General features: G+C 37.8%; 1 protein-coding gene across 4 annotated transcripts in view; it reads left to right on the top strand.

Moving 5' to 3' along the window:
• Positions 1–13,150, top strand: part of LOC122696516 (UDP-glucuronosyltransferase 2B18-like) — a 33,867-nt gene extending 20,717 nt beyond the window's left edge. For all 4 annotated transcript variants that reach the window (XM_043906589.1, XM_043906591.1, XM_043906590.1 and 1 more), the window contains 2 exons: positions 108–327; positions 12,488–13,150. In XM_043906589.1, the coding sequence (XP_043762524.1) occupies positions 108–327; positions 12,488–12,767 (500 nt within the window). In that variant the 3' untranslated portion in view covers positions 12,768–13,150. The remainder of the gene's footprint in view (positions 1–107; positions 328–12,487) is intronic.
• Positions 13,151–27,248: the final 14,098 nt, after the last annotated feature.

Consider the following 27,248-nt stretch of genomic DNA (forward strand, 5'->3'; position numbering starts at 1 on the left):
AATCTGTTATCTTAAAGATACTGTTTCTTCCAGTGCCTCATAATACTCATTTCTGACTTTATTCTGAGTTATAGTTAATAATTTTACTGAAATCGACTCAATCCTAGGCCATCCAAAAACCAAAGCCTTTATAACTCATGGTGGAAGCAATGGCGTTTATGAGGCCATCTATCATGGGATCCCTATGGTGGGCACTCCTTTGTTTGCTGATCAAGCTGATAACATCGCTCGAATGAAAGCCAAGGGAACAGCTGTCAGGTTGGACTTGGAAACAATGTCATCAAGAGATTTGCTCAACGCATTGAAGGAAGTCATTAATAATCCTTCGTGAGTACATATATCAGTTCAGTTCGGTTCAGTATATATATATATATATATATATGTTTTTTGTTGTTGTTGTTTTGTTCTTTTTTTTTTTTTTTTTTACCAGCTAATCCTTCTAGAGAAGTTCTCATCTGAAGATCGGGGAGGCAGCCATGAGTCTTCACATAAGCACAATGAGGTGTAAGGTTTGCTCAGCGCTTTGAAAACAGACAATAATAATGGGTTATGAGTGTCATATTAAGATTTATTCATGGTTTTATGGAAAAGTTTTTTCAGTGGTTTAAAGATAGTGGAGAAATTTTGAAAACTTAATCATTAGAATGTGAAGAACCACTGAAATGGTAATAGAAGGATTAAGAAGCACTGAGAACAGTTACTGTAGGGAACTGAAAGGTTGTTGCTGAATGATAAGACGCGGGATTCTTGGCCTCCGGAGGAGACGAATTCAATCCAGGGCCAGAGACCAGGCTGGATCGCTCAGAGCTTTTGTGTAATAAAGTTTTATTAAAGTATAAAGGAGATAGAGAAAGCTTCTGACATAGGCATCAGAAGGGGGCAGAAAGAGTATCCCCCTCCTAGTCTTTAGCTGTAAGTTACATAGTCACCCACAGTCTGTTAATAAAAAGAAAGAAATGTCTTAAAATTTAGAATGGCACCAGGTAATTCATCCCCGGCCATAAAATGGTTGACTTGAATCTTGTAGAAGGGCAGATTCCCAAACAAATTGTTTCGTTTACATGGATTAGGGGAACAATATCTGAGTAAGTAGGTTGGGCCATTTGGCGGAACTTACAGAGTCTGGGGTAAATTAACATATCTTAAGACAAACATTTCAATAAGAAAAAAATGTATTGGTTAACTCAAGGTTTGAGAATAGTTAGCTTCAGGTGAAACCAGGTGTCATGGCAACACAGCATTTTAAGAGAAACCTCCTTTTAAATTTGTATAGAGAAGAAAAAAAAATATCGCTGGTTTGTTCCTCCTGCCGCTCTCTCTTAAGAGAGATAAAAATGTCTAACACTTGCAGCCTATTTCCTCCGTTTGGAGACCCTTGGCCTTCCTGCCTGTTACCCTCTCAGAACCATGAATGCTGTGGATCCTCATCTGCCCACTCTACTCTCTTTCAGCATGTGAACTTCTCAAAGGTTTTAAACTCTTAAAATACGGTTTATTTTCAGTAAACCACCATGACATAATCTATTTCAAATTCTGATTACATTTAATATTTTCCAAGTTTTCTATGCTAATATTTTGACTCCATCTCTGATAAAGGATAAACAGCTATAACTTTCTAATTACCCAGTTTCAATTATATATATTCTATTTATAAATGTGGGTATATTCTTGGGGTTTTTTACTGTGGTCATTTTGTCTTGTTTGGAAGAATTATAAAATCTAAACATAATTGACTTGGGAGGAGTATGTTGACGTGAAAAAGTGGAAGTGTTGGTTTCTCAGTTGTGTTCGACTCCTTGGGACCCCATGGACTCTATCCCACCAGACTCCTCAGTCCGTGGAATTTTCCAGGCAAGAACATGGGAGTAGGCAGCCATTCCCTTCTCCAGAGGATCTTGCTGACCCAGGTATCAAAACAGGTCTCTGCATTGCAGGCAGATTCTTTACATCTGAGCCACCAGGGAAGCCTATATGTTGGGATATTCCTTTTTTTAAAAATGCTACACAATTTTTAAAGATTATTTTCCATTTAAAGTAATTACCAAATAGTGGTTAAATTTCCAGTGTGGTACAACACCTCCTTGAGCTTATATTATTCCCAATAATTTTGCCTCCTACTCCCCCACCTGTGTGTTTCTACTCCCCCAGATCTGGTAACCAATAGACTGTTCTCTGTATCTGCTGCTGCTGCTGCTAAGTCACTTCGGTCGTGTCCGACTCTGTGTAATCCCATAGACGGCAGCCCACCAGGCTCTGCCGTCCCTGGGAGTCTCCAGGCAAGGACACTGGAGTGGGTTGCCATTTCCTTCTCCAATGCATGAAAGTGAAAAGTGAAAGTAAGGTTTCTCAGTCGTGTCCAACTCTTCACAACCCCATGGACTGCAGCCTACCAGGCTCCTCCATCCATGGGATTTTCCAGGCAAGAGTCCTGGAGTGGGTTGCCATTGCCTTCTCCGCTATCAGCTAGTCTGTAATAATATTTTGATCCCATCATTGATAAATGGTAAACAACTAGAATTTTCTTTTTACTCAATTACAACTATGTAGATACAGCCTATTAATTTAAGTTTATTTAGAGTTCTTTTACTTGTGCTTGTTTTTGTCTTATTTGGAATAGATAGTTATGTTGGGATATCCTTATTTCAAAGCCACATTTTCTGAAAACAGAAATATTTGATTTCCAAATCACTTCAGGATATACATGAATTTCAATCACACAATTATATTAATATCACAAATATGATGTATATATTCCCCCCTTTTTTTTAATCATAATGACTTTGTAAAGAAAATGTATTGAGAATGTGTCAGTAATGGCAGCAAAATGCATTTTGTGTTTCATAAGCAGTGTTATTTAAATTTAATTTTAGCACAGCTCTTGCCCTAAGTGACCAGCATAAAAAGCACTTTTTTTTCTTTCTTTTTTTTTTTTTAAATTTCCTTATTTTATTTTTTCCCAGTTTTTTTTATTAGTTGGAGGCTAATTACTTTACAATATTGTAGTGGTTTTTGCCATACATTGACATGAATCAGCCATAGATTTACATGTGTTCCCCATCCTGAAACCCCCCTCCCACCTCCATCCCCATCCCATCTCTCTGGGTCATCCCAGTGAACCAGCCCGAGCACTTGTCTCATGCGTCCTACCTGGACTGGTGATCTGTTTCACACTTGATAATATACATGTTTCGATGCTGTTCTCTCAGATCATCCCACCCTCGCCTTCACCCATAGAGTTCAAAAGTCTGCTCTATACATCTGTATCTCTTTTTCTGTCTTGCATATAGGGTTATCGTTACCATCTTTCTAAATTCTATATATATGCATTAGTGTACTGTTTTGGTGTTTGTCTTTCTGGCTTACTTCACTCTGTATAATGGGCTCGTTTTATCCACCTCATTAGTACTGATTCAAATGTATTCATTTCAGTGGCTGAGTAATATTCCATCGTGTATATGTACCATAGCTTTCTTATCCATTCATCTGCTGATGGTCATCTAGGGTGCTTCCATGTCCTGGCTATTATAAACAGAGCTGTGCTGAACATTGGGGTACACGTGTCTCTTTCAGTTCTGGTTTCCTCAGTGTGTATGCCCAGGAGTGGGATTGCTGGGTCATATGGCAGTTCTCTTTCCAGTTTTTTAAGGAATCTCCACACTGTTCTCCATAGTGGCTGTACTAGTTTGCATTCCCACCAACAGTGTAAGAGGGTTCCCTTTTCTCCATACCCTCTCCAGCATTTATTGCTTGTAGACTTTGGGATAGCAACCATTCTGACTGGCGTGTAATGGTATCTCATTGGGGATTTGATTCGCATTTCTCTGATAATGAGTGATGTTGAGCATCTTTTCAGGTGTTTGTTAGCCATCTGTAGGTCTTCTTTGGAGAAATGTCTGTTTAGATCTTTGGCCCATTTTTTTTATTGGGTCATTTATTTTTCTGGAATTGAGATGCAGGAGTTGCTTGTATAATTTTGAGATTAATCCTTTGCCTGTTGTTTCATTTGCTATTATTTTGTTCCATTCTGAAGGTTGTCTTTTCACCTTGCATATAGTTTCCTTTGTTGTGCAAAAGCTTTGAAGTTTCATTAGGTCCCATTTGTTTGTTTTTTCCTTTATTTCCAATATTCTTGGAGGTGGGTCATAGAGGATCCTGCTGTGATTTATGTCGGAGAGTGTTTTGCCTATGTTCTCCTCTAGGAGTTTGATAGTTTCTGGTCTTACATTTAGATCTTTAATCCATTTTGAGTTTATTTTTGTATGTCATACTTGAAAGTGTTCTAGTTTCATTCTTTTACAAGTGGTTGACCAGTTTTCCCAGCACCACTTGTTAAAGAGATTGTCTTTTTTCCATTGTATATCCTTGCCTCCTTTGTCAAAGATAAGGTGTTCATCGGTATGTGGATTTATCTCTGGGCTTTCTATTTTGATCCATTGATCTATATTTCTATCTTTGTGACAGTACCATGCTGTCTTGATGACTGTGGCTTTGTAGTAGAACCTGAAGTCAGGCAGGTTGATTCCTACAGTTCCATTCTTCTTTCTCAAGATTGCTTTGACTATTCAAGGTTTTTTGTATTTCCATACAAATTGTTAAATTATTTGTTCTAGTTCTGTGAAGAATATCGTTGGTAGCTTGATAAGGATTGCACTGAATCTATAGGTTGCTTGGGTAGTATACTCATTTTCACAATATTGATTCTTTCAATCCATGAACACAGTATATTTCTCCATCTATTTGTGTCCTCTTGATTGCTTTCATCAGTGTTTTATAGTTTTCTATAAAGGTCTTTTGTTTCTTTAGGTAGATATACTTCTAAGTATTTTATTCTTTTTGTTGCATTGGTGAATGGTATTGTTTCCTTAATTTCTCTTTCTGTTTTCTCATTGTTAGTATATAGGGATGCAAGGGATTTCTGTGTGTTAATTTTATATCCTGCAACTTTACTATATTCATTGATTAGCTCTAGTAATTTTCTGGTAGAGTCTTTAGAGTTTTCTATGTAGAGGATCATGTCATCTGCAAACAGCGAGACTTTCACTTCTTTTCCAATCTGGATTCCTTTTATTTCTTTTTCTGCTCTGATTGCTGTGGCCAACACTTCCAAAACTACGTTGAATAGTAGTGGTGAGAGTGGACACCCTTGTCTTATTCCTGATTTTAGGGAAAATGCTTTCAATTTTTCACCATTGAGGATCATGTTTGCTGTGGGTTTGTCATATACAGCTTTTTTATGTTGAGGTATGTTCCTTCTATGCCTGCTTACTGGAGAGTTTTTATCATAAATGGATGTTGAATTTTGTCAAAGGCTTTGTCTGCATCTATTGAGATAGTCATATGGTTTTTATCTTTCAATTTGTTAATGTGGTATATTACATTGATTGATTTGCAGATATTAAAGAATCCTTGCATTCCTGGGATAAAGCCCACTTGGTCATGATGTATGATCTTTTTAATATGTTATTGGATTTTGTTTGCTAGAATTTTGTTAAGGATCTTTGCATCTATGTTAATTAGTGATATTGGCCTGTGGTTTTCTTCTTTTTTTGTGGTATCTATTTCTGGTTTTGTAATTAGGGTGACGGTGGCCTCATAGAATGAGTTGGAAGTTTACCTTCTTCTGCAATTTTCTGGAGGAGTTTGAGTAAGATAGGTGTTAGCTCTTCTCTAAATTTTTGGTAGAATTCAGCTGTGAAGCCATCTGGTCCTGGGCTTTTGTTTCCTGGAAGATTTCTAATTGCAGTTTCGATTTCCTTGCTTGTGATGGGTCTGTTAAGGTCTTCTATTTCTTCCTGGTTCAGTTTTGGAAAGTTATATTTTCCAAGAATTTGTCCATTTCTTCCAAGTTGTCCATTTTATTGGCATAGAGCTGCTGGTAGTAGTCTCTTATGATCCTTTGTATTTCAGAGTTGTCTGTTGTGATCGCTCCATTTTCATTTCTAATTTTGTTAATTTGGTTCTTCTCCCTTTGTATCTTAATGAGTCTTGCTAACGGTTTGTCAATTTTGTTTATCTTTTCAAAAAACCAGCTTGTAGCTTTGTTGATTTTTGCTATGGTCTCTTTAGTTTCTTTTGCATTTATTTCTGCCCTAATTTTTAAGATTTCTTTCCTTCTACTAACCCTGGGGTTCTTCATTTCTTCCTTCTCTAGTTGCTTTAGGTGTAGAGGTAGGTTATTTATTTGACTTTTTTCTTGTTTCTTGAGGTAAGCCTGTATTGCTATGAACCTTCCCCTTAGCACTGCTTTTACAGTGTCCCATAGGTTTGGGGTTGTTTTGTTTTCATTTTCATTCGTTACTATGCATCTTTTTATTTCTTTTTTGATTTCTTCTATGATTTGTTGGTTATTCAGAAGCGTGTTATTAGCCTCCATATGTTTGAATTTTTAATAGTTTTTTTCCTGTAATTGAGATCTAATCTTACTGCATTGTGGTCAGAAAAGATGACTGGAATGATTTGTTTTTTTTTTAATTTACCAAGGCTAGATTTATGGCCCAGGATGTGATCTATTCTGAAGAAGGTTCCATGTGCACTTGAGACAAAGGTGAAGTTGATTGTTTTGGGGTGAAATGTCCTATAGATATCAAATGGGTCTAGCTGGTCCATTGTGTCATTTAAAGTTTGTGTTTCCTTGTTAATTTTCTGTTTAGTTGATCTGTCCATAGGTGTGAGTGGGGTATTAAAGTCTCCCACTATTATTGTGTTATTGTTAATTTCCCCTTTCATACTCGTTAGCATTTGCCTTACATATTGCAGTGCTCCTATGTTGGGTGCATATATATTTATAATTGTTATATCTTCTTCTTGGATTGATCCCTTGATCATTATGTAGTGTCCTTCTTTGTCTCTTTACACAGCATTTATTTTAAAGTCTATTTTATCTGATATGAGTATTGCGACTCCTGCTTTCTTTTGGTCTCCATTTGTGTGAAATATTTTTTTCCAGCCCTTCACTTTCGGTCTGTATGTGTCCCTTGTTTTGAGGTGGGTCTCTTGTAGACAACATATATAGCGGTCTTGTTTTTGTATCCATTCAGCCAGTCTTTGTCTTTTGGTTGGGCCATTCAACCCATTTACATTTAAGGTAATTAATTTTTTTTCCATATATTTTTTTAGTTGGAGGCTAATTACTTTACAATATTGTAGTGGTTTTTGTCATACATTTACATGAATCAGCCATGGATTTACATGTATTTCCCATCCCAATCCCCCCTCCCACCTCCCTCTCCACCCAGTCCCTCTGGGTCTTCCCAGTGCACCAGGCCTGAGCACTTGTCTCATCCATCCAACCTGGGCTGGTGATCTGTTTCACCCTAAATAATATACATGTTTTGATGCTGTTCTCTCAAAACATCCCACCCTCGCCTTCTCCCACAGAGTCCCAAAGTCTGTTTTGTACATCTGTGTCTCTTTTTCTGTTTTGCATATAGGGTTATTGTTACCATCTTTCTAAATTCCATATATATGTGTTAGTATATTCTATTGGTCTTTATCTTTCTGGCTTACTTGAATCAGTTCTAATGAGATGGATGCAACTGGAGCCCATTATACAGAGTGATGTAAGCCAGAAATTTTAAGGTAATTTTGATAGGTATGGTCCCGTTGCCATTTGTTTTTTTCGTTTTGGGTTCACGTTTCTACAACCTTTCTTGTTTCCGTCTAGAGCATATCCTTTAGCATTTGTTGAAGAGCTGGTTTTGTGATGCTGAATTCTCTCAGCTTTTGCTTGTCTGTAAAGCTTTTGAATTCTCCTTCATATCTGAATGAGATCCTTGCTGGGTACAGTAATCTGGGTTGTTGGTTATTCTCTTTCATTACTTTAAGTATGTCCTGCCATTCCCTTCTGGCCTGAAGAGTTTCTATTGATAGATCAGCTGTTATCCTTATGGGAATCCCTTTGTGTGTTATTTGTTGTTTCTCCCTTGCTGCTTTTAATATTTGTTCTTTGTGTTTGATCTTTGTTAATTTGATTAATATGTGTCTTGGGGTGTTTCACCTTGGGTTTATCCTGTTTGGGACTCTCTGGGTTTCTTGGACTTGTGTAACTATCTCCTTCTCCATTTTAGGGACGTTTTAAGCTATTATCTCCTCGAGTATTTTCTCATGGCCTTTCTTTCTGTCTTCTTCTTCTGGGACTCCTATGATTCGAATGTTGGGGCGTTTCACATTGTCCCAGAGGTCCCTGAGGTTGTCCTCATTTCTTTTGATTTTTTTTTTCTTTTTTCCTCTCTGCTTCATTTATTTCCACCATTTTATCTTCTACCTCACTTATCCTATCTTCTGCCTCCGTTATTCTACTGTTAGTTCCCTCCAAAGTGTTTTGATCTGACTTATTGCATTATTCATTTTTAATTGACTTTTTTTAATTTCTTCTAGGTACTTGTTAAACATTTCTTGCATCGTCTCAATCCTTGTCTCCAGGATATTTATCTGTAACTCCATTTTGTTTTCAAGATTTTGGATTATTTTTTACTATCATTATTCTAAATTCGTTTTCAGGTAGATTCCCTATCTTCTCCTATTTTGTTTGGCTTGGTGGGCATTTTTCATGTTCCTTTACCTGCTGGGTATTTCTATGCCTTTTCATCTTGTTTAGATTGCTGTGTTTGGAGTGGCCTTTCTGTATTCTGATGGTCTGTGGTTCCTTTTTAATGTGGAGGTTTCTCCCAGTGGGTGGGTTTGGACAATCGGCTTGTCAAGGTTTCCTGGTTAGGGAAGCTTGCGTCAGTGTTCTGGTGCTTGGAACTGGATTTCTCTCTGGAGTTCACTGGAGTGTCCAGTAGTGAGTTTTGAGGTGGGTCTATGTGTTTGGTGTGACTTTGGGCAGCCTGTATGTTGAGGCTCAGTGCTATGTTCCTGCGTTGCTGGAGAATTTGCCTGGTATGTCTTCCTCTGGAACTTATTGGCTTTTGGGTGGTGGTTGTCAGTGTAAGTGTGGAGGCTTTGAGATGATCTCTTATTACTTAATGTTCCCTGTAGCCAGGAGTTTTCTGGTGTTCTCAGATTTTGGGCTTAAGTCTCCTGCCTCTGGATTTCAGTCTTATTCTTCCAGTAGCCTCAAGACTTCTCCAACTATACAGCACTGATAATAAAACTTCTAGGTAAATGGTGAAAAGATTCTCCACAGTGAGGGACACCCAGAGAGGTTCACAGAGTTACATGAAGAAGAGGAGAAGGAGGAGGGAGATAGAGATGAGCAGGAGGAGAAAAGGGGGGACTCAAGAGGAGAGAGACAGATCTATGCAGTGCTCTGTTCCCTAAGTGTTCTCTGCAGCCCAGAACACCCATAGAGATTCACAGAATTAGATTTAGGAGAGAAGGGGGAGGGAGGAAACAGAGGTGATCTGGGAGAGAAAAAGGAGAGTCAAAAGGGGAAAAGAGTAATCATCACACTTCTGAGTAAAAATGGGTACTGAATATTGGATTCTTAAATGTCTAAAATTTATATCAAATACTGAAAAGCAAATATTAAAAATCTAGAGTAGAGGTTAGGCTCTTAAAATTACAATATTAAAAACAAAAACACAAAAAATTTAAGAAATATATATGAAGTTCACTTTAAAAATAAGGTTTTTTTTTTTTTTTTTTGCAAGGTTATAGTGAAATGAAAATGAAAATTAAGGAGTAATAGAGGAGTAATAGCAGACTTTAAAAGAAAATAAAAGAAAATGAAAATTAAGGAGTAATAGAGGAGTAATAGGTAATTTAAAAGAAAATAAAAGAGAAAAAATTTAAGAAAAAGACAAAAAAAAATTTTTAATTAAAAAAATAGCTAAAATATATCTAGGAATTTCTCTGGAGCTGTTGTGGGCAGTGTGAGTTTGGTTCAGTTTCAGATAGCTCCTTGTTCCGGCTTACACTTCTCAATATCTATAGGGCCCTTCCAGTGTAGTTGGTGTTAACTACAGAGATTTTAATCTATTGCACCTGTCGCTTCTGAAGCAGTTCCCTTTGTTTATTTGGCTTCTGTTTACAGGTCTCTTCAGTGTCTAATTTCTGCCTTAACACAAGCCGGTGGAAGTGGTCTCTTGTTTAGGTTCGCTTGTTCAGTCGTGCTGTGGGGAGGGCGGGGAGCTGCAGACAAATGTCACTGCCTGTGTGGGGAGCACTCTCAGTGTTCTGGCCACACTGGGTTTCCCCACTCATGGCGCCTGTGCTTTCCCCGTCTACACTACTCAGGCTCCAGGCTGCTCTATAGGGAGCGGGCCCTGAGTTGCCTGTGGTTCCAGTTTTCTGGTTCTCCACAAAAGCTCAGACTCGGTTGGGCCTGCATTTTGTGCCTTCCCCACCCGAGCAGCTCAGGCAGCCAGGAGCTTGATGAGCGCACTCTCCCCGGGCGCGGTGCGCCTTCTCCCCTCCAAGGTCCCAGCCTAGGTTTCGCGCACACCGCTCCGGTGCGCCTTGTGTCTGTTCTGGAGAGCTGGCCTCTAGCTGAGACCCTCCCACTGGATGTCAACCATCCAGAATCTCAGGAAATCTTTGGTTAGAAATTGGAAACCTCTTTGCAGTTTGGTAGGGGATGCTGTCTCTGGGGCCGAGTTTGCCCCTTTCCCCTCCCCTCTGCCTCCTGCCTCTGGCGTGGGATGGGCCAGTCCGCCACCGGCTAGCTTTCTCTGAAATTCCTCAGTCTTTCCTTTGTTCTGTGAACAGGCCAGCAGTGTGTTCGGTTAGCGCTTTTCACCGGTTAATTTTCTCTCTCTCTCTTGCTATCCCATAGTTTAAGTTGCTATCTCACGTTAGCTCCATCCGATTGCCCTCAGGACATTCAGGCCCGGTCCTTACCCTAAGCAATGCCTCCCGCTCCTCTCTGTTCAGCCCCCAGTTGCTGGTGGCAGATGCGAGCGTCTGGGGTACTTTTCTCCTAGGAGTTGCTTTTAGGCATGAAATCTGTGGGTTTTATTTATTTTTCTTCCCAGTTAGGTTGTCCTCCAAGATTCAAAAACTTCCCCCAGACCCGCCAGTGAGAGGGTTTCCTGGTGTTTGGAAACTTTCTCTATTACGACTCCCTTCCCGGGACGGGTCTCCATCCCTAGCTCTTTTGTCTCTCTTTTTATGTTTTCTATTTTGTCCTACCTCCTTTCAAAGACAATGGGCTGCTTTTCTGGGCACATGATGTCCTCTGCTAGCGATCAGAAGTTGTTTTGAGGAGTTTGCTCAGCGTTCAAATGTTCTTTCGAAGAATTTGTAGGGGAGAAAGTGGTCTCCCCATCCTATTCCTCCGCCATCTTAGCTCCTCCTTTTTTCTCTTTTTTTAAAAGAAAAAAATCTTTCATCTGCTGTTTTTATGTAAATGTACATATCTCTGGTATATTTGTATGTCTTTTTAATTTTTAATAATGTAATGTTGGTGTTAAAAATGAAGATATACTGAATGTTCATGATATGCTGCATGTTGTATTCAGTAAAACAGTGTTACTTTACACATATTAAGTAACTTCTTCATTGTAGTCTATTCCTATTGTATTAAAAATATATTTCCAGGATTACTGCAGTCTTCTCAAAAACCCAGTTCTCAACCTGTGTTTTTGACATAAAAGGGAGAAAAGTTACTTCCATTGTTATTACTACATTGCCATGTAATAACACTTTGTGATTTAAAGTTCATGAGCTATAGCTCTTTATTCTTTTTTCTTGTCTATTAGTCTGCCAGCATTTCAACAGTAGAAACAAGTGTGTCTGCAATGCCTGAGAGTGAAATGTTGAAGCTTCTCCGGAATTTATAGAACAAAAACCAGAACAACAATACTAGTAAATATTTACTGAGTGTCTACTGCATGCTAGGAATGCCTCTAAGAATCAGTAAAATATTCTCAAAATAATTAGATAAGATACTATTCCTAGCCATTTTATACAATGAAAACCTGAGAAACAGGTTCTATCATGATTGAGCACTCCGAAGTAAAATTAAGAGTTTAAAAAATAAAAAAAGTTTTAAAACGTTAATAAATTTTTTTTTTTTTTTAAATCTGAGGAACAGAAAGAATAAAAAAGCAGCCAACAAAGTAAGAGTCAGGAATCAAACTGTCAATCTACTTCCACACTTTCAACCACCACTTCACTAATGTAAGATCAGCCCTGTCTGGACATGTCTCCAAACCTCATCACTGATTTACCTGCTATATCTGGATTATAACGTTTTGAAATACATCTACCAGGTCTATTAACAATTCTTTATGAGACAATTCAAACTTTGGACAAACATATTACGAATTTCTTTTCTTTTATTTCCCTTTGGGATGGCTCATTCCATTCTTCAGAATGTACAATCTTGTTCTCTCCCATTTTCTTTCTTTTCTTTGTAGCTTGAAATGCTATGCATTTAAGAAATCCTAGCCCTTAAGATAATATCTCAATAATCACCTCAGAGAAAATTATCTATTTTTCTTCCACTCTGTGTTGCACTCGTTGTAACCATCTGCAAGAAAATTTCACATATTTGCCTATTATAGCTCATTCCATAAATGATCACTGTTTGATTTTCCTTCAGCTACAAAGAGAATGTGATGAGATTATCAGCCATTCAGCATGATCAGCCGATGAAGCCCTTGGACAGAGCAGTCTTCTGGATCGAGTTTGTCATGCGCCACAAAGGAGCCAAGCACTTGAGGCCAGCTATCCATGACCTCACCTGGTTCCAGTACCACTCTTTGGATGTCATCGGGTTCCTGCTGGCCTGTGTGGCAACTGCCATGTTTGTCATCACAAAATGTTTTCTGTTTTGTTGCTGGAAGTTCACTAAGAGAGGAAAGAAGGGGAAAAGAGACTAACTGTATCTGAGACCTCAGCGCAGGGGTCCTCAACCTCTGAGATCTAACGCCTGATGATCTGAGGTCGAGCTGATGCAGTAATAGAGATAAAGTGAGCAATAAATGCAATATGCTTGAATCGTCCCAAAACCATTGCTTCCTACCCCAGTCCATGGAAAAATTGTCCTCCACAAAACTGGTTCCTGGGGCCTAAAAGTTTGGGTACTGGTGTTCTAGCAGCTCTGCCTCATAAATAGGACTCCTCCATAAAACAATGTGGGTATGTATTGAAATTTATTATTTTAATGCAAAAGTTGTACTAAAAAGATATGATTGAATTTAACGGTTTTTCACATGTTGGGTGTAGAAACAAGAACAATAAAAGTCTATTCATAGTATCCATATTACTGTGTAGATATTCAGAATTTTACCTTCATTTTTGTATAGAATTTTGTAGCTTTTCCTTGTTATAGAAATTGTTCAATAATGGGAATTCTTTTGAAAAATTCACCCTTCAATTTTATTTGTGAGACCACTAATAGTTCTTCATTTTTACTATGCATCCAGCGTCAACATCACTTTTTACCTAAAGCCATGGCAAGACACTTGCCTTCATCCAGTTAAACTCATTTGCCTTTGGAGAGTTTGTGGAATTAGAAATATAGCAACTGCTACTTGCCTCCTTTTATAAAATTGAGATATTTGCAAAAATCTTTAATTTCATGACCTAATTCTCTTTTTGTCATCCACCTTTTATTCACCTATTATTTTCACTCCCATCAGCCTTCACTAATGGATACAAGTTCTCAACTGTATGTTTAGAAAATTATAACCTGAACTCTAAAGGGACTTTTGAATTTTCATTCTCTCCAAAGCTACCTGAATATATCTATGGTCTTACCTATATCTATATGCATAGATAAATCTATGTATATTTTTACAATTCAGGACACAGCACCACTTAGCTACTTGCAGATATGATGAAAAATTCAATGGGTTTCTTGAACACAGACTGAATTATTTACTATTATATCATAATATGGGCTTCTCTGGTAGCTCAGCTGGTAAAGAAACCGCCTGCAATGCAGGAGATCTTGGGTTGATTCCTGGGTTGAGAAGATTTTCCTGGAAAAGGGATAGGCTAGCCACTCCAGTTTCCTTGGGCTCCCCTGGTGGTTCAGATGGTTAAGAATCTGCCTGCAACAAGGGAGACCTGGGTTCAATACCACATTGGGAAGATCCCCTGGAGAAGGAAATAGCTACCAGCAGGCCAGTACTCTGGCCTGGAGAATTCCATGGACAGAGGAGCCTGGCATGTTACAGCCCATGGGGTCCCAAAGACTTGGACATGACTGAGCAACTTTCACTTTCATATTATATTATACTATAACCACACTTTAGATCAGCATTTATCATTCTTTTGTCTCTTTCCTCAGGAAGCTATTATGTCGTCCCTCCCATAACACTTACATGTGAACACTCAATCTTTTATCATGACAGAAAATATTATAGATATTATTTTCTTTAAACCTAGGTCCACTATGACTGAAATAATCAGAAACAATGAGCACAGTACAAAAATCACATATTTGTTAAAAAATTGGTGAACCAAATGAAGACAATCTGAAGGTACTGATGAAAACTGTACATCAGGAAAGCAGTTATAATCAAAATGTCCAGGTGAGGGAATGAGTCTTGTCTTGTTGGTCAACGGGATCACCATCCACAACATATAAAAAACATTCATCAGCCTTAGGCATAATTTATTTTAAAAAAGAAACATTGATGTTCAGGGAATTATAGGAAAATTTACCATAGAATTTTCCATAGAACCCACCTAAGTAATTGACATATATTTAAAGAAAAGTAGAATTAACAGAAAAATAAGAAGGTAGAACCATATGTTTCCATAGGAGAAAATGTTTTTAAATCAAGCATATAGACTTACAAAATTTTCCTCAAATCTACATGATGGCACTTTTAATAGACAAAGAGTTGGTATTCACTGTGCAATAAGAAAGACTACAAATCGCCAATGAAAAGTCTAGCAGTCCAATGTGAAAATAAATGAAAAGTATGAACAGCAAATTCACAGAAGTGAAATGGCCAATGACATATAAAAGGTGACAGGGAAAATCTGGGAAATTGAAATTGTCAACAAGTAATATTCCTACAAATGATTTGTAGAACAAGTAAACTGGTAGGACTAATTTTAAGGGAGTATATTATGGAAATACCATTTAAATAAAATTTATGCACACTGTTTTATATTATCTGTCATGCAGAAAGACTTGCACATGTTCATAATTATATACTGAATATTCCCACTAGCACTTAAATGGCAATCAATTTGTGAACACACTTATCTACAATATAGGTGTGAGTTGTACAGCCATGAAAGAAAACAGGTAATTATGTTCAATATTGTTATTAAATACACTCCATGTCACATTACTAAACAGATAAAAAGATCCAGAACTTCTAAAAAAAAAAAAAAATAAGTATTACACTCATCTTTGGAAATAAAATTAAACATATTTTATGTAAATATATGTAAATTTGTAGACCACAGAGGAAACGATCTTTAGAATGCATTGAATTTCTGACAAATTCCAGATGTTCAAGGTGGCTTTAGAAAAGGCAAAGGAACCAGAGAATAATTGCCAACATCCTCTGGATCATTGAAAAAGCAAGAGAGTTCCAGAAAAACATCTATTTCTGCTTTATTGATTATGCCAAAGCCTTTGACTCTGAGGATCATAATAAACTATGGGAAAGTCTTCAAGAGATGGGAATACCAGACCACCAACCTGCCGCTTAAGTAACCTGTATGCAGGTCATGAAGCAACAGTTAGAACTGGACATGGAACAACAGACTGGTTCCAAATAGGAAAAGGAGTATGTCAAGGCTGTATATTGTCACCCTGCTTATATAACTTACATGTGGAGTACATCATGAGAAACGCTGGGCTGGATTAAGCACAAGCTGGAATCAAGATTGCCAGGAGAAATATCAATAATCTCAAATATGCAGATGACACCACCCTTAATGCAGAAAGTGAAGAGGAACTAAAAAGTCTCTTGAGGAAAGTGAAAGAGGAGAGTGAAAAAGTTGATTAAAGCTCAGCATCCAGAAACTAAGATCATGGCATCCAGTTCCATCACTTTATGGGAAATAGATGGGGATGGGGAAACAGTGGAAATAATGGCTGACTTTATTTTTTTGGGCTCCAAAATCACTGCAGATGGTGATTGCAGCCATGGAATTAAAAGAAGCTTACTCCTTAAAAGGAAAGTTATGACCAACCTAGATAGCATAATAAAAAGCAGAGACATTACTTTGCCAACGAAGGTTCATCTAGTCAAGGCTATGGTTTTTCCAGTGGTCATGTATGGATGTGAGAGTTGGAATGTGAAGAAAGCTGAGCACTGCTGAATTCATGCTTTTGAACTGTGGTGTTGGAGAAGACTCTTGAGAGTCCCTTGGACTGCAAGGAGATCCAACCAGTCCATCCTGAAGGAGATCAGTCCTGGGTGTTCATGGGAAGGACTGATGGGAAACTCCAATACTTGGGCACTTCATGCAAAGAGTTGACTCATTGGAAAACGACCCTGATGTTGGGTGGAATTGGGTTCAGGAGGAAAAGTGGACGACAGAGGATGAGACGGCGGGATGGCATCACTGACTCGAAGGATACGAGTATCTGTAAACTCTGGGAGTTGGTGATGGACAGGGAGGCCTGGCGTGCTGCAATTCATGGGGTCACAAAGAGTCGGGCATGACTGAGTGACTGAACTGAACTGGACCATGACACTGACTGACTGACAGCAGTTTAGAGTATCTTTTATTAACAATACTTTGGATTAACATTATCAAAATGGAAAATATTTAAGAGATCCAGCATGAATTTTCATACTATAATGGGATTGTGCGCAGGAAGATAAACCATCAAATTCTGCTTTGTCATTTGTTCCTTCTCATTTAGGACTCTTGAGGACACAGTAAACATACAAATATTCTCAGGAGTTAAATTGTAACAGTAAGTGCATTAGCACAAAGACATTATGCAATACTGACAAAAGTCTCTAATGCATCATGCAGGTTTTACTTGCCCGATATTCCTGGCCCCTTTCACTTCCCCTAAATTTTAAAGCACCCTGTCAGTGTGCTTTGCAGGGTGCTCTTCAGAGAAAGGATGGTCAGGGCTCCCTAGGAGACCTCCAGATCCCATCCAGACACAGTGACTTAGAGAAAGAGAAACATCAGCCTCCCTGGTGACTTGGTCCTGCCAAAGTCTGAATCAGGAAGATCAAAGAGAAGAATGGGTCCTGCCCTTAAGTAAACCCTGTGCATTGTAAGGTCTGGTCCTTAATGTACTCTGCTTCTATCCTGTCACATTGCTCCTCCTGCTTGAGGAGGGAGAGCGACTTTAAGAAGGAATCAAGCATAAGGAAACCGGCATGGATAAGATTCAGCAGCCTCATTCTCCGTCAAGTAGAATGGTACCTTATTTTCTAATACATAAAATTCCCCTGGAGTCTTTGGATATTTTGAACTACTTTTATAATTTGCTATCTGATATGGTAATCTTCTCCTAATGACCTATGCTGTTTCTTTGCTGATAGAGTTACTTTACATTCCCAGAGCAAATAGAGGTTAAACACTATAAATTACAATCCAGTGTATTAGAATTGATTGGAAATTCCAAAATCCATAACCTACTTTGGTACTGGGCATAGGAACTACAAGATTGCCACTTTCACTCCTATGTGATTCATTGTTAATGTGTTCATGGTCAGCTCAATAAATTTTATCATCTCTTAAAGTAATGAAAGAGAATAACCTACAACCCAGATTACTGTACCCAGAAAGGATCTCATTCAGATATGAAGGAAAATTCAAAAGCTTTACAGACAAGCAAAAGTTGAGAGAATTCAACACCACCAAACCAGCCCTTCAACAAATGCTAAAGGATCTTCTCTAGACTGGAAACACAGAAAGGTTGTATAAACGTGAACCCAAAACAACAAACCAAATGGCAACGGAACCATACCTATCGATAATTACCTTAAATATAAATGGGTTGAATGCCCCAACCAAAAGACAAAGACTGGCTGAATGGATACAAAAACAAGATCCCTATATATGTTGTCTACAAGAGACCCACCTCAAAATAAGGGACACATACAGACTGAAAGTGAAGGGCTGGAAAAAATATTTCACGCAAATGGAGACCAAAAGAAAGCAGGAGTCGCAATACTCATATCAGATAAAAGAAACTTCAAAATAAAAGCTGTGAAAAGAGACAAAGAAGGACACTACATAATGATCAAAGGATCAATTCAAGAAGAAGTAATAATTATAAATATATATGCACCTAACTTAAAAGCACCACGATATGTAAGGCAAACGCTAATGACTATGAAAGAGAAAATTAATAGTAACACAATAATAGTGGGAGACTTTAATACCCCACTCACACCGATGGACAGATCAACTGAACAGAAAATTAAGAAGGAAACACAAACATTAAATGACATAGTGGACCAGCTAGACCTAATTGTTATCTACAGGATATTTCACCACAAAACAGTCAACTTCACCTTTTTCTCAAGTGCACACGGAATCTTCTCCAGAATAAATCACATCCTGGGCCATAAATCTAGCCTTGATAAATTCAAAAAAATTGAAATCATTCCAGTCATCTTTTCTGACCATAATGCAGTAAGATTAGATCTCAATTACATGAAAAAAAAACTATTAAAAATTCAAACATATGGAGGCTAATAACACGCTTCTGAATAACCAACAAATCATAGAAGAAATCAAAAAAGAAATAAAAAGATGCATAGAAATGAATGAAAATGAAAACAAAACAACCCCAAACCTACGGGACGCTGTAAAAGCAGTGCTAAGGGGAAGGTTCATAGCAATACAGGCTTACCTCAAGAAACAAGAAAAAAGTCAAATAAATAACCTACCTCTACACCTAAAGCAACTAGAGAAGGAAGAAATGAAGAACCCCAGGGTTAGTAGAAGGAAAGAAATCTTAAAAATTAGGGCAGAAATAAATGCAAAAGAAACTAGAGACCATAGCAAAAATCAACAAAGCTAAAAGCTGGTTTTTTGAAAAAAATAAACAAAATTGACAAACCGTTAGCCAGACTCATCAAGATACAAAGGGAGAAGAACCAAATTAACAAAATTAGAAATGAAAATGGAGCGATCACAACAGACAACACTGAAATACAAAGGATCATAAGAGAGTACTACCAGCAGCTCTATGCCAATAAAATGGACAACTTGGATGAAATGGACAAATTCTTAGATAAGTATAACTTTCCAAAACTGAACCAGAAATAAATAGAGGATCTTAACAGACCCATCACAAGCAAGGAAATCGAAACTGTAATCAGAAATCTTCCAGGAAACAAAAGCCCAGGACCAGATGGCTTCACAGCTGAATTCTACCAAAAATTTAGAGAAGAGCTAACACCTATCTTACTCAAACTCCTTCAGAATATTGCAGAAGAAGGCAACCTTCCAAAGTCATTCTATGAAGCCACCATCACCCTAGTACCAAAACAAGACAAGGATGCCACAAAAACAAAACTACAGGCCAATATCACTGATGAACATAGATGCAAAGATCCTTAACAAAATTCTAGCAAACAAAATCCAATAACATATTAAAAAGATCATACATCATGACCAAGTGGGCTTTATCCCAGGAATGCAAGGATTCTTTAATATCTGCAAATCAATCAATGTAATACACCACATTCACAAATTGAAAGATAAAAACCATATGATTATCACAATAGATGCAGAAAAAGACTTTGACAAAATTCAACATCCATTTATGATGAAAACTCTCCAGAAAGCAGGCATAGAAGGAACATACCTCAACATAATAAAAGCTATATATGACAAACCCACAACAAACATTATCCTCAATGGTGAAAAATTGAAAGCATTTCCCTTAAAGTCAGGAACAAGGGTGTCCAATCTCACCACCATTATTCAATATGGTTTTGGAAGTGTGGGCCACATCAATCAAAGCAGAAAAAGAAATAAAAGGAATCCAGATAGGAAAAGAAGAAGTGAAACTCTCGCTGTTTGCAGATGACATGATCCTCTACATAGAAAACCCTAAAGACTCTACCAGAAAATTACTAGAGCTAATCAATGAATACAGAAATGTTGCAGGATATAAAATTAACACACAGAAATCCCTTGCATCCCTATATACTAACAATGAGAAAACAGAAAGAGAAATTAAGGAAATAATATCATTCACCATTGCAACAAAAAGAATAAAATACTTAGGAGTATATCTACCTAAAGAAAAGAAAGACCTATACATAGAAAACTATAAAACACTGATGAAAGCAATCAAGAGGACACAAATAGATGGAGAAATATACCGTGTTCATGGATTGGAAGAATCAATATTGTGAAAATGTCTATACTACCCAAAGCAATCTATAGGTTCAATGTAATCCCTATCAAGCTACCAACGGTATTTTTCATAGAACTAGAACAAATAATTGCAGTTTGTATGGAAATACAAAAAAACTTGAATAGCCAAAGCAATCTTACGAAAGAAGAATGGAACTGGAGTAATCAACCTGCCTGACTTCAAACTATACTACAAAGCCACAGTCATCAAGACAGTATGGTACTGACACAAAGACAGAAATATAGATCAATGGAACAGAATAGAAAGCCCAGAGATAAATCCACGAACCTATGGAAACCTTATCTTCTACAAAGGAGGCAAAGATATATAATGGAAAAAGACAACCTCTTTAACAAGTGGTGCTGGGAAAACTGGTCAACCACTTGTAAAAGAATGAAACTAGAACACCTTCTAACACTATACACAAAAATAAACTCAAAATGGATTAAAGATCTAAATGTAAGACCAGAAACTATAAAACCCTAGAGGAGAACATAGGCAAAACACTCTCTGACATAAATCACAGCAGGATCCTCTATAACCACCTCCCAGAATATGGGAAATAAAGCAAAAATAAACAAATGGGATCTAATTAAACTTAAAAGCTTTTGCACAGCAGAGGAAACTATGAGCAAGGTGAAAAGACAGCACTCAGATTGGGAGAAAATAATAGCAAACAAAGCAACAGACAAAGGATTAATCTCAAAATTATGCAAGTATCTCGTGCAGCTCAATTCCAGAAAAATAAATGACCCAATCAAAAAATGGGCCAAACAACTAAACAGACATTTCTCCAAAGAAAACATACAGATGGCTCACAAACACGTGAAAAGATGCTCAACATAACTCATTATCAGAGAAATGTAAATCAAAACCACAATGAGGTACCATCCCACTCCAGTCAGGATGTCTGCTATCCAAAAGTCTACAAGCAATAAATGCTGGAGAGGGTGTGGAGAAAAGGGAACCCTCTTACACTGTTGGTGGGAATGCAAACTAGTACAGCCACTATGGAGAACAGTGTGGAGATTCCTTAAAAAGCTGGAAATAGAACTGCCATATGACCCAGCAATCCCACTCCTGGGCATACACACTGAAGAAACTAGATCTGAAAGAAACATGTGCACCCCAATGTTCATCGCAGCTCTGTTTACAATTGCCAGGACATAGAAGCAACCCAGATGCGCATCAGCAGATGAATGTATAAGGAAGCTGTGGTGCATATACACAATGGAATATTACTCAGCCATTAAAAATAATTCATTTGAATCAGTTCTAATGAGATGGATGAAACTGGAGCCCATTCATTATACAGAGTGAAGTAAGCCAGAAAGATAAAGACCAATATAGTATACTAATGCATACATATGGAATTTAAAAAGATGGTAACAATAACCCTATATGCAAAACAGAAAAAGAGACACAGATGTACAGAATAGATTTTGGGACTCTGTGGGAGAAGGCGAGGGTGGGATGTTCTGAGAGAATAGCATTGAAACAAGTATACTATCAAGGGTGAAACAGATCACCAGCCCAGGTTGGATGTATGAGACAAGTGCTCAGAGCTGGTGCACTGGGAAGACCCAGAGGGATGGGATGGGGAGGGAGCTGGGAGGGGGAATGGGATAGGTAACACATGTAAATCCATGACTGATTCATGTTAATGTATGACAAAAACCACTATAATATTATAAAGTAGTTAGCCCCCAACTAATAAAAATAAATGAAAAAAAATAAAAATAAATAAATTTTATTATCACAAAGCTGGAACTTTTTCAACAGCCTTATTGATACTTATAAATTACAAAAAAAAAAAAAAGTCTTCCTTTATAAATGTAAACTATCTCCAAACCAGGAGAGTTGGAAACACTTTTGATTAATGTCAAAAATTACTAATTGTTTTTTTCTTGTAAGTAATGCTTTACAATTTGTAATCTAAGAAGCTATACTTTTCATGTTGCATTAATTAATTTATTACTAATAAATTATAAATAAGATTTATTTCTCTTAAGTGTCTGATTCAGTTCAGTTCAGTTCAATCATTCAGTCATGTCTGACTCTTTGCGGCCCCATGGACTGCAGCATGGCTGACTTCCATCTCCATCACCAACTCCCGGAGCTTGCTCAAACTCATGTCCATCAAGTTGGTGATGCCATCTAACCATCTCATCCTCAGCCGTCCCCTTCTCCTCCTGCCTTCAATCGTTTCTGGCATCAGGTTCTTTTCCAATGAGTCAGTTCTTCACATCAGGTGGCCAAAGTATTGGAGTTTCAGCTTCAACATCAGTCCTTCCAATGAATAGTCAGGACTGATTTCCTTTAGGATTGACTGGTTTGATCTCCTTGCAGTCCAAGGGACTCTCAAGATTCTTCAACAGCACAGTTCAAAAGTATCAATTCTTTGGTGTTCATCTTTCTTATTGTCCAACTCTCACATCCATACATGACTAAAAACAATAGCTTTGACTAAATAGACCTTTGTCTGCAAAGTAATGTCTCTTCTTTTTAATATGCTGTCTGGGTAGGTCATAGCTTTCCTTCCAAGGAGCAAGTGTCTTTTAATTTCATGGCTGCAGTCACCATCTGCAGTGATTTTGGAGACCAAAAAAGTAAAGTTTCTCCCTGTTTCCATTGTTTCCCCATCTATTTGCCATGAAGTGATGGAACCGGATGACATGATCTTAGTTGTCTGAAAGCTGAGTTTTAAGTTTTCACTCACTTCTTTCACTCATCAAGGGGCTCTTTAGTTCTTCTTCACTTTCTGTCATAAGGGAGGTGTCATCTGCATATATGAGGTTGTTGATATTTCTCCTGGCAATCTTGATTTCAGCTTGTGCTTCATCCAGCCTGGCATTTTACATGATGTACTCTGCATATAAGTTAAATAAGCAGAGTGACAATATACAGCCTTGACCTACTCCTTTCCCAATTTGGAAACAGTGGCTGATTACACATCTATTTTCCTTGTATGTCAAAAGATGTAAAAGATATATATCAATATATATATTGAGTGGATATATAGCTCTCTTCTATAACATAATCCAGTAAATATCAATTTGAAAATGAGGACTGGTATAAAATATAAAATTGTAAAACATATAATAAACTTATGCTTTGTAAAACCTGTGAATTCTGAATTTTTGTCAATGACGTGTACAAAACTCGAGGGTTGAAGATTGAAGCGGCATAAAACTTAAGAAAATTAAAAAAAAAATAAAGTATGTCAGTTATTAGAAATTTCCCACTGTCATTTTGCTTTAGAATAAAGACAGTTGAGCAACTTTTTTAAAATATCTGAATTTGGCAATGAAAACATCATTTGTCTATGCCATCATGTGTGAATGTTCATGTTTATACTCCATAGCTGAATATAGTAATAAGTATGTAAAATGTAGGTATTTCTAATAATGTCAGTGCATTAGTAGTTATGTTCCTTAAGATCATTAATCCTTTCTTCCTTACATGCCATATGGAAGACATTTAACTAGTTATTTTTTAATCTCTTTTGAATTCTAATGCTATAACTTTAAACTCATTGAATAAGGTATTTGTGTTACACTATTTATGTGAGAATTGGACTGTGAAGAAAGTTGAGTGCCAAAAAATTGATTCTTTTGAACTGTGGTGTTGGAGAAGACTCTTGAGAGTCCCTTGGACTGCAAGGAGATCCAGCCAGTCCATCCTGAAGGAGATCAGTCCTGGGTATTCGTTAGAAGGACAGATGCTGAGGCTGAAACTCCAATACTTTGGCCACCTCATGTAAACAGTTGACTCATTGGAAAAGACCCTGATGCTGGGAGGGATTGGGGGCAGGAGGAGGAGGGGACGACAGAGGATGAGATGGCTGGATGGCATCACCAACTCGATGGGCATGAGTTTGAGTAAACTCCGGGACTTGGTGATGGACAGGGAGGCCTGGCGTGCTCCAATTCATGGGGTCGCAAAGAGTCTGACACGACTGAGCGACTGAACTGAACTGAGCTGAGCTGAACAGGTTCTATGGAGATACGATGGCAAAAAACTAGACACCTTAGGAGCCAATACTTGTCTGTATAACTGAATCCCCCAGAATGACCTTCTTGGTAAATATTGGCAAGACAAATGCTAAAAACATGATTAACAGCTGAGCAGAGTGATAGTACTTCAACAGGAAGCAAATTTGCCCAGATGTCACAAAAGGTAGGTAAAGTAATTTAATAGTGGAAAAATATTTAATGAGTCACTTAAATAATATAAAATGTGTGGTTATAATTTCTGCAAGAAAGGTAAACTTCTATGATAGCTCCAACTTAGTTCAGTTCAGTTCAGTTTAGTTGCTCAGTCGTGTCCGACTCTGCGACCCCATGAACCACAGCACGCCAGGCCTCCCTGTCCATCACCAACTCCCAAAGTTTACTCAAAATCATGCCCATCGAGTCAGTGATGACATCCAGCCATCTCATCCTCTGTCGTTCCCTTCTCCTCCTGCCCCCAATCCCTCCCAGCATCGGGGTCTTTTCCAATGAGTCAACTCTTTGCATGACATGGCCAAAGTATTGGAGTTTCAGCCTCAGCATCAGTCCTTCCAATGAATACCCAGGACTGATCTCCTTTACAATGGACTAGTTGGATCTCCTTGCAGTCCAAGGGAGTTTCAACAGTCTTCTGCAACACCACAGTTCAAAAGAATCAATTCTTCAGTGCTCAGCTTTCTTCACATTCCAACTCTCACATCCATACATGACCACTGGAAAAACAATAGCCTTGACTAGATGGACCTTTGTTGGCAAAGTAAGGTCTCTGCTTTCTAATATGCTGTCTAGGCTGGTCATAACTTTCCTTGTAAGGAGTAAGCACCTTTTAATTTCATGGCTGCAATCACCATTTGCAGTGATTTTGGAGCACCAAAAAATAAAGTCTGACACTGTTTCCACTGTTTCCCATTTATTTCCCATGAAATGATGGGACCAGATGCCATGATCTTAGTCTTCTGAGTGTTGAGCTTTAAGCCAACTTTTTCACTCTCCTCATTCACTTTCTTTTTTTTTTTTATTATTATTATTTTTTTTTTCCAGTGGGTTTGTCATACATTGATATGAATCAGCCATGGATTTACATGTATTTTCATCAAGAGGTTTTTTAGTTCCTCTTCACTTTCTGCCATAAGGGTGGTGTCATCTGCATATCTAAGGTTACTGATATTTCCCCAGGCAATCTTGATTCCAACTTGTGCTTCTTCCAGTCCAGCATTTCATGATGTACTCTGCATATAAGTTAAATAAGCAGGGTGACAATATACAGTTTACATCAGATATTTATAAAAACCAAAATATATTTGGCAAGTGCTACAGTAGTTTAGAGTATCCTTTATTAACAATACTTTGGATTAACATTGTCAAAATGAAAAATATTGAAGAGATCCAGCATGAATTTTTATATTATAATGGGATTGTGGGCAGGAAGATGAACCAACAAATTCTGCTTTGTCATTTGTTCCTTCTCATTTAGGACCCTTGAGGACACAGTAAACATACAAATATTCTCAGGAGTTACATTTTAACAGTAAGTGCATTAGTACAAAGACATTATGCAATACTGACAAAAGTCTCTAATGCATCATGCAGGTTTTACTTGCCCGATATTCCTGGCCCCTTTCACTTCCCCTAAATTTTAAAGCACCCTGTCAGAGTGCTTTGCAGGGTGCTATTCAGAGAAAGGATGGTCAGGGCTCCCCAGGAGACCTCCAGATCCCATCCAGACACAGTGACTTAGAGAAAGAGAAACATCAGCCTCCCTGGTGACTTGGTCCTGCCAAAGTCTGAATCAGGAAGATCAAAGAGAAGAATGGGTCCTGCCCTTAAGTAAACCCTGTGCATTGTAAGGTCTGGCCCTTAATGTACTCTGCTTCTAATCTGTCATATTGCTTCTCCTGCTTGAGGAGGGAGAGGGACTGTAAGAAAGAATTAAGCATATGGGAACTGGCATGGAAAAGATTCAGCAGCCTCTTTCTCCATCAAATAGAATGGTACCTTATTTGCTAATACATAAAATTCTCCTGCGGTCTTTGGATATTTTGAACTACTTTTATAATTTGCTATCTGATATGGTAATCTTCCCCTAATGACCTATGCTGTTTCTTTGCTGATAGAGTTACTTTACATTCCCAGAGCAAATAGAGGTTAAACACTATAAATTATAATCCAGTTTATGAAAATTGATTAGGAATTCCAAAATCAGTACCTTACTTTTGTACTGGGCATAGGAACTACATGATTGCCACTTTCATTCCTTTGTGGTTCATTGTTAATGTGTTCATGGTCAGCTCAATAAATTTTATTATCACAAAGGTGGAACTTTTTCAGCAGCCTTATTGATACTTGTAAAATACAAAAAAAAAAAAAAAAAAAAAAAAAGCCTTCCTTTATAAATGTAAACTCTTTCCAAACCAGGAAAGTTGAAACACTCTTGATTCACGTCAAAAATTACTAATTGTTTTTTTCTTGTAAGTAATGCTTTACAATTTGTAATCTAAGAAGCTATGCTTTTCAGGTAGCCTTAATTAATTTATTACTAATAAATTATAAATAAGATTGATTTCTCTTAAGTGGCTGATTGAGTTCAGTCACTCAGTCATGTCCGACTCTTTGTGACCCCATGGACTGCAGCATGCCAGGCTTCCCTCCCCATCACCAGTTCCCGGAGCTTGTTCAAACTCATGCCCAAGTCAGTGACACCATCTAACCATCTCATCTTCTGTCGTCCTCTTCTCCTCCTGCCTTCAATCGTTTCTGGCATCAGGTTCTTTTCCAATGAGTCAATTCTTCACATCAGGTGGCCAAAGTATTGGAGTTTCAGCTTCAACATCAGTCCTTTCAATGAATATTCAGGACTGATTTCCTTTAGGATTGACTGGTTTGATCTCCTTGCTGTCCAAGGGACTCTCAAGAGTCTTCTCCAACACCACAGTTCAAAAGCATCAATTCTTCGGTGTTCAGCTTTCTTTATAGTTCAACTCTCACATCTACACATGACCACTGGAAAAACCATAGCCTTGACTAGA

The sequence above is a fragment of the Cervus elaphus genome, chromosome 6, assembly GCF_910594005.1.
Source record: "Cervus elaphus chromosome 6, mCerEla1.1, whole genome shotgun sequence".
NCBI lineage: Eukaryota > Metazoa > Chordata > Mammalia > Artiodactyla > Cervidae > Cervus > Cervus elaphus.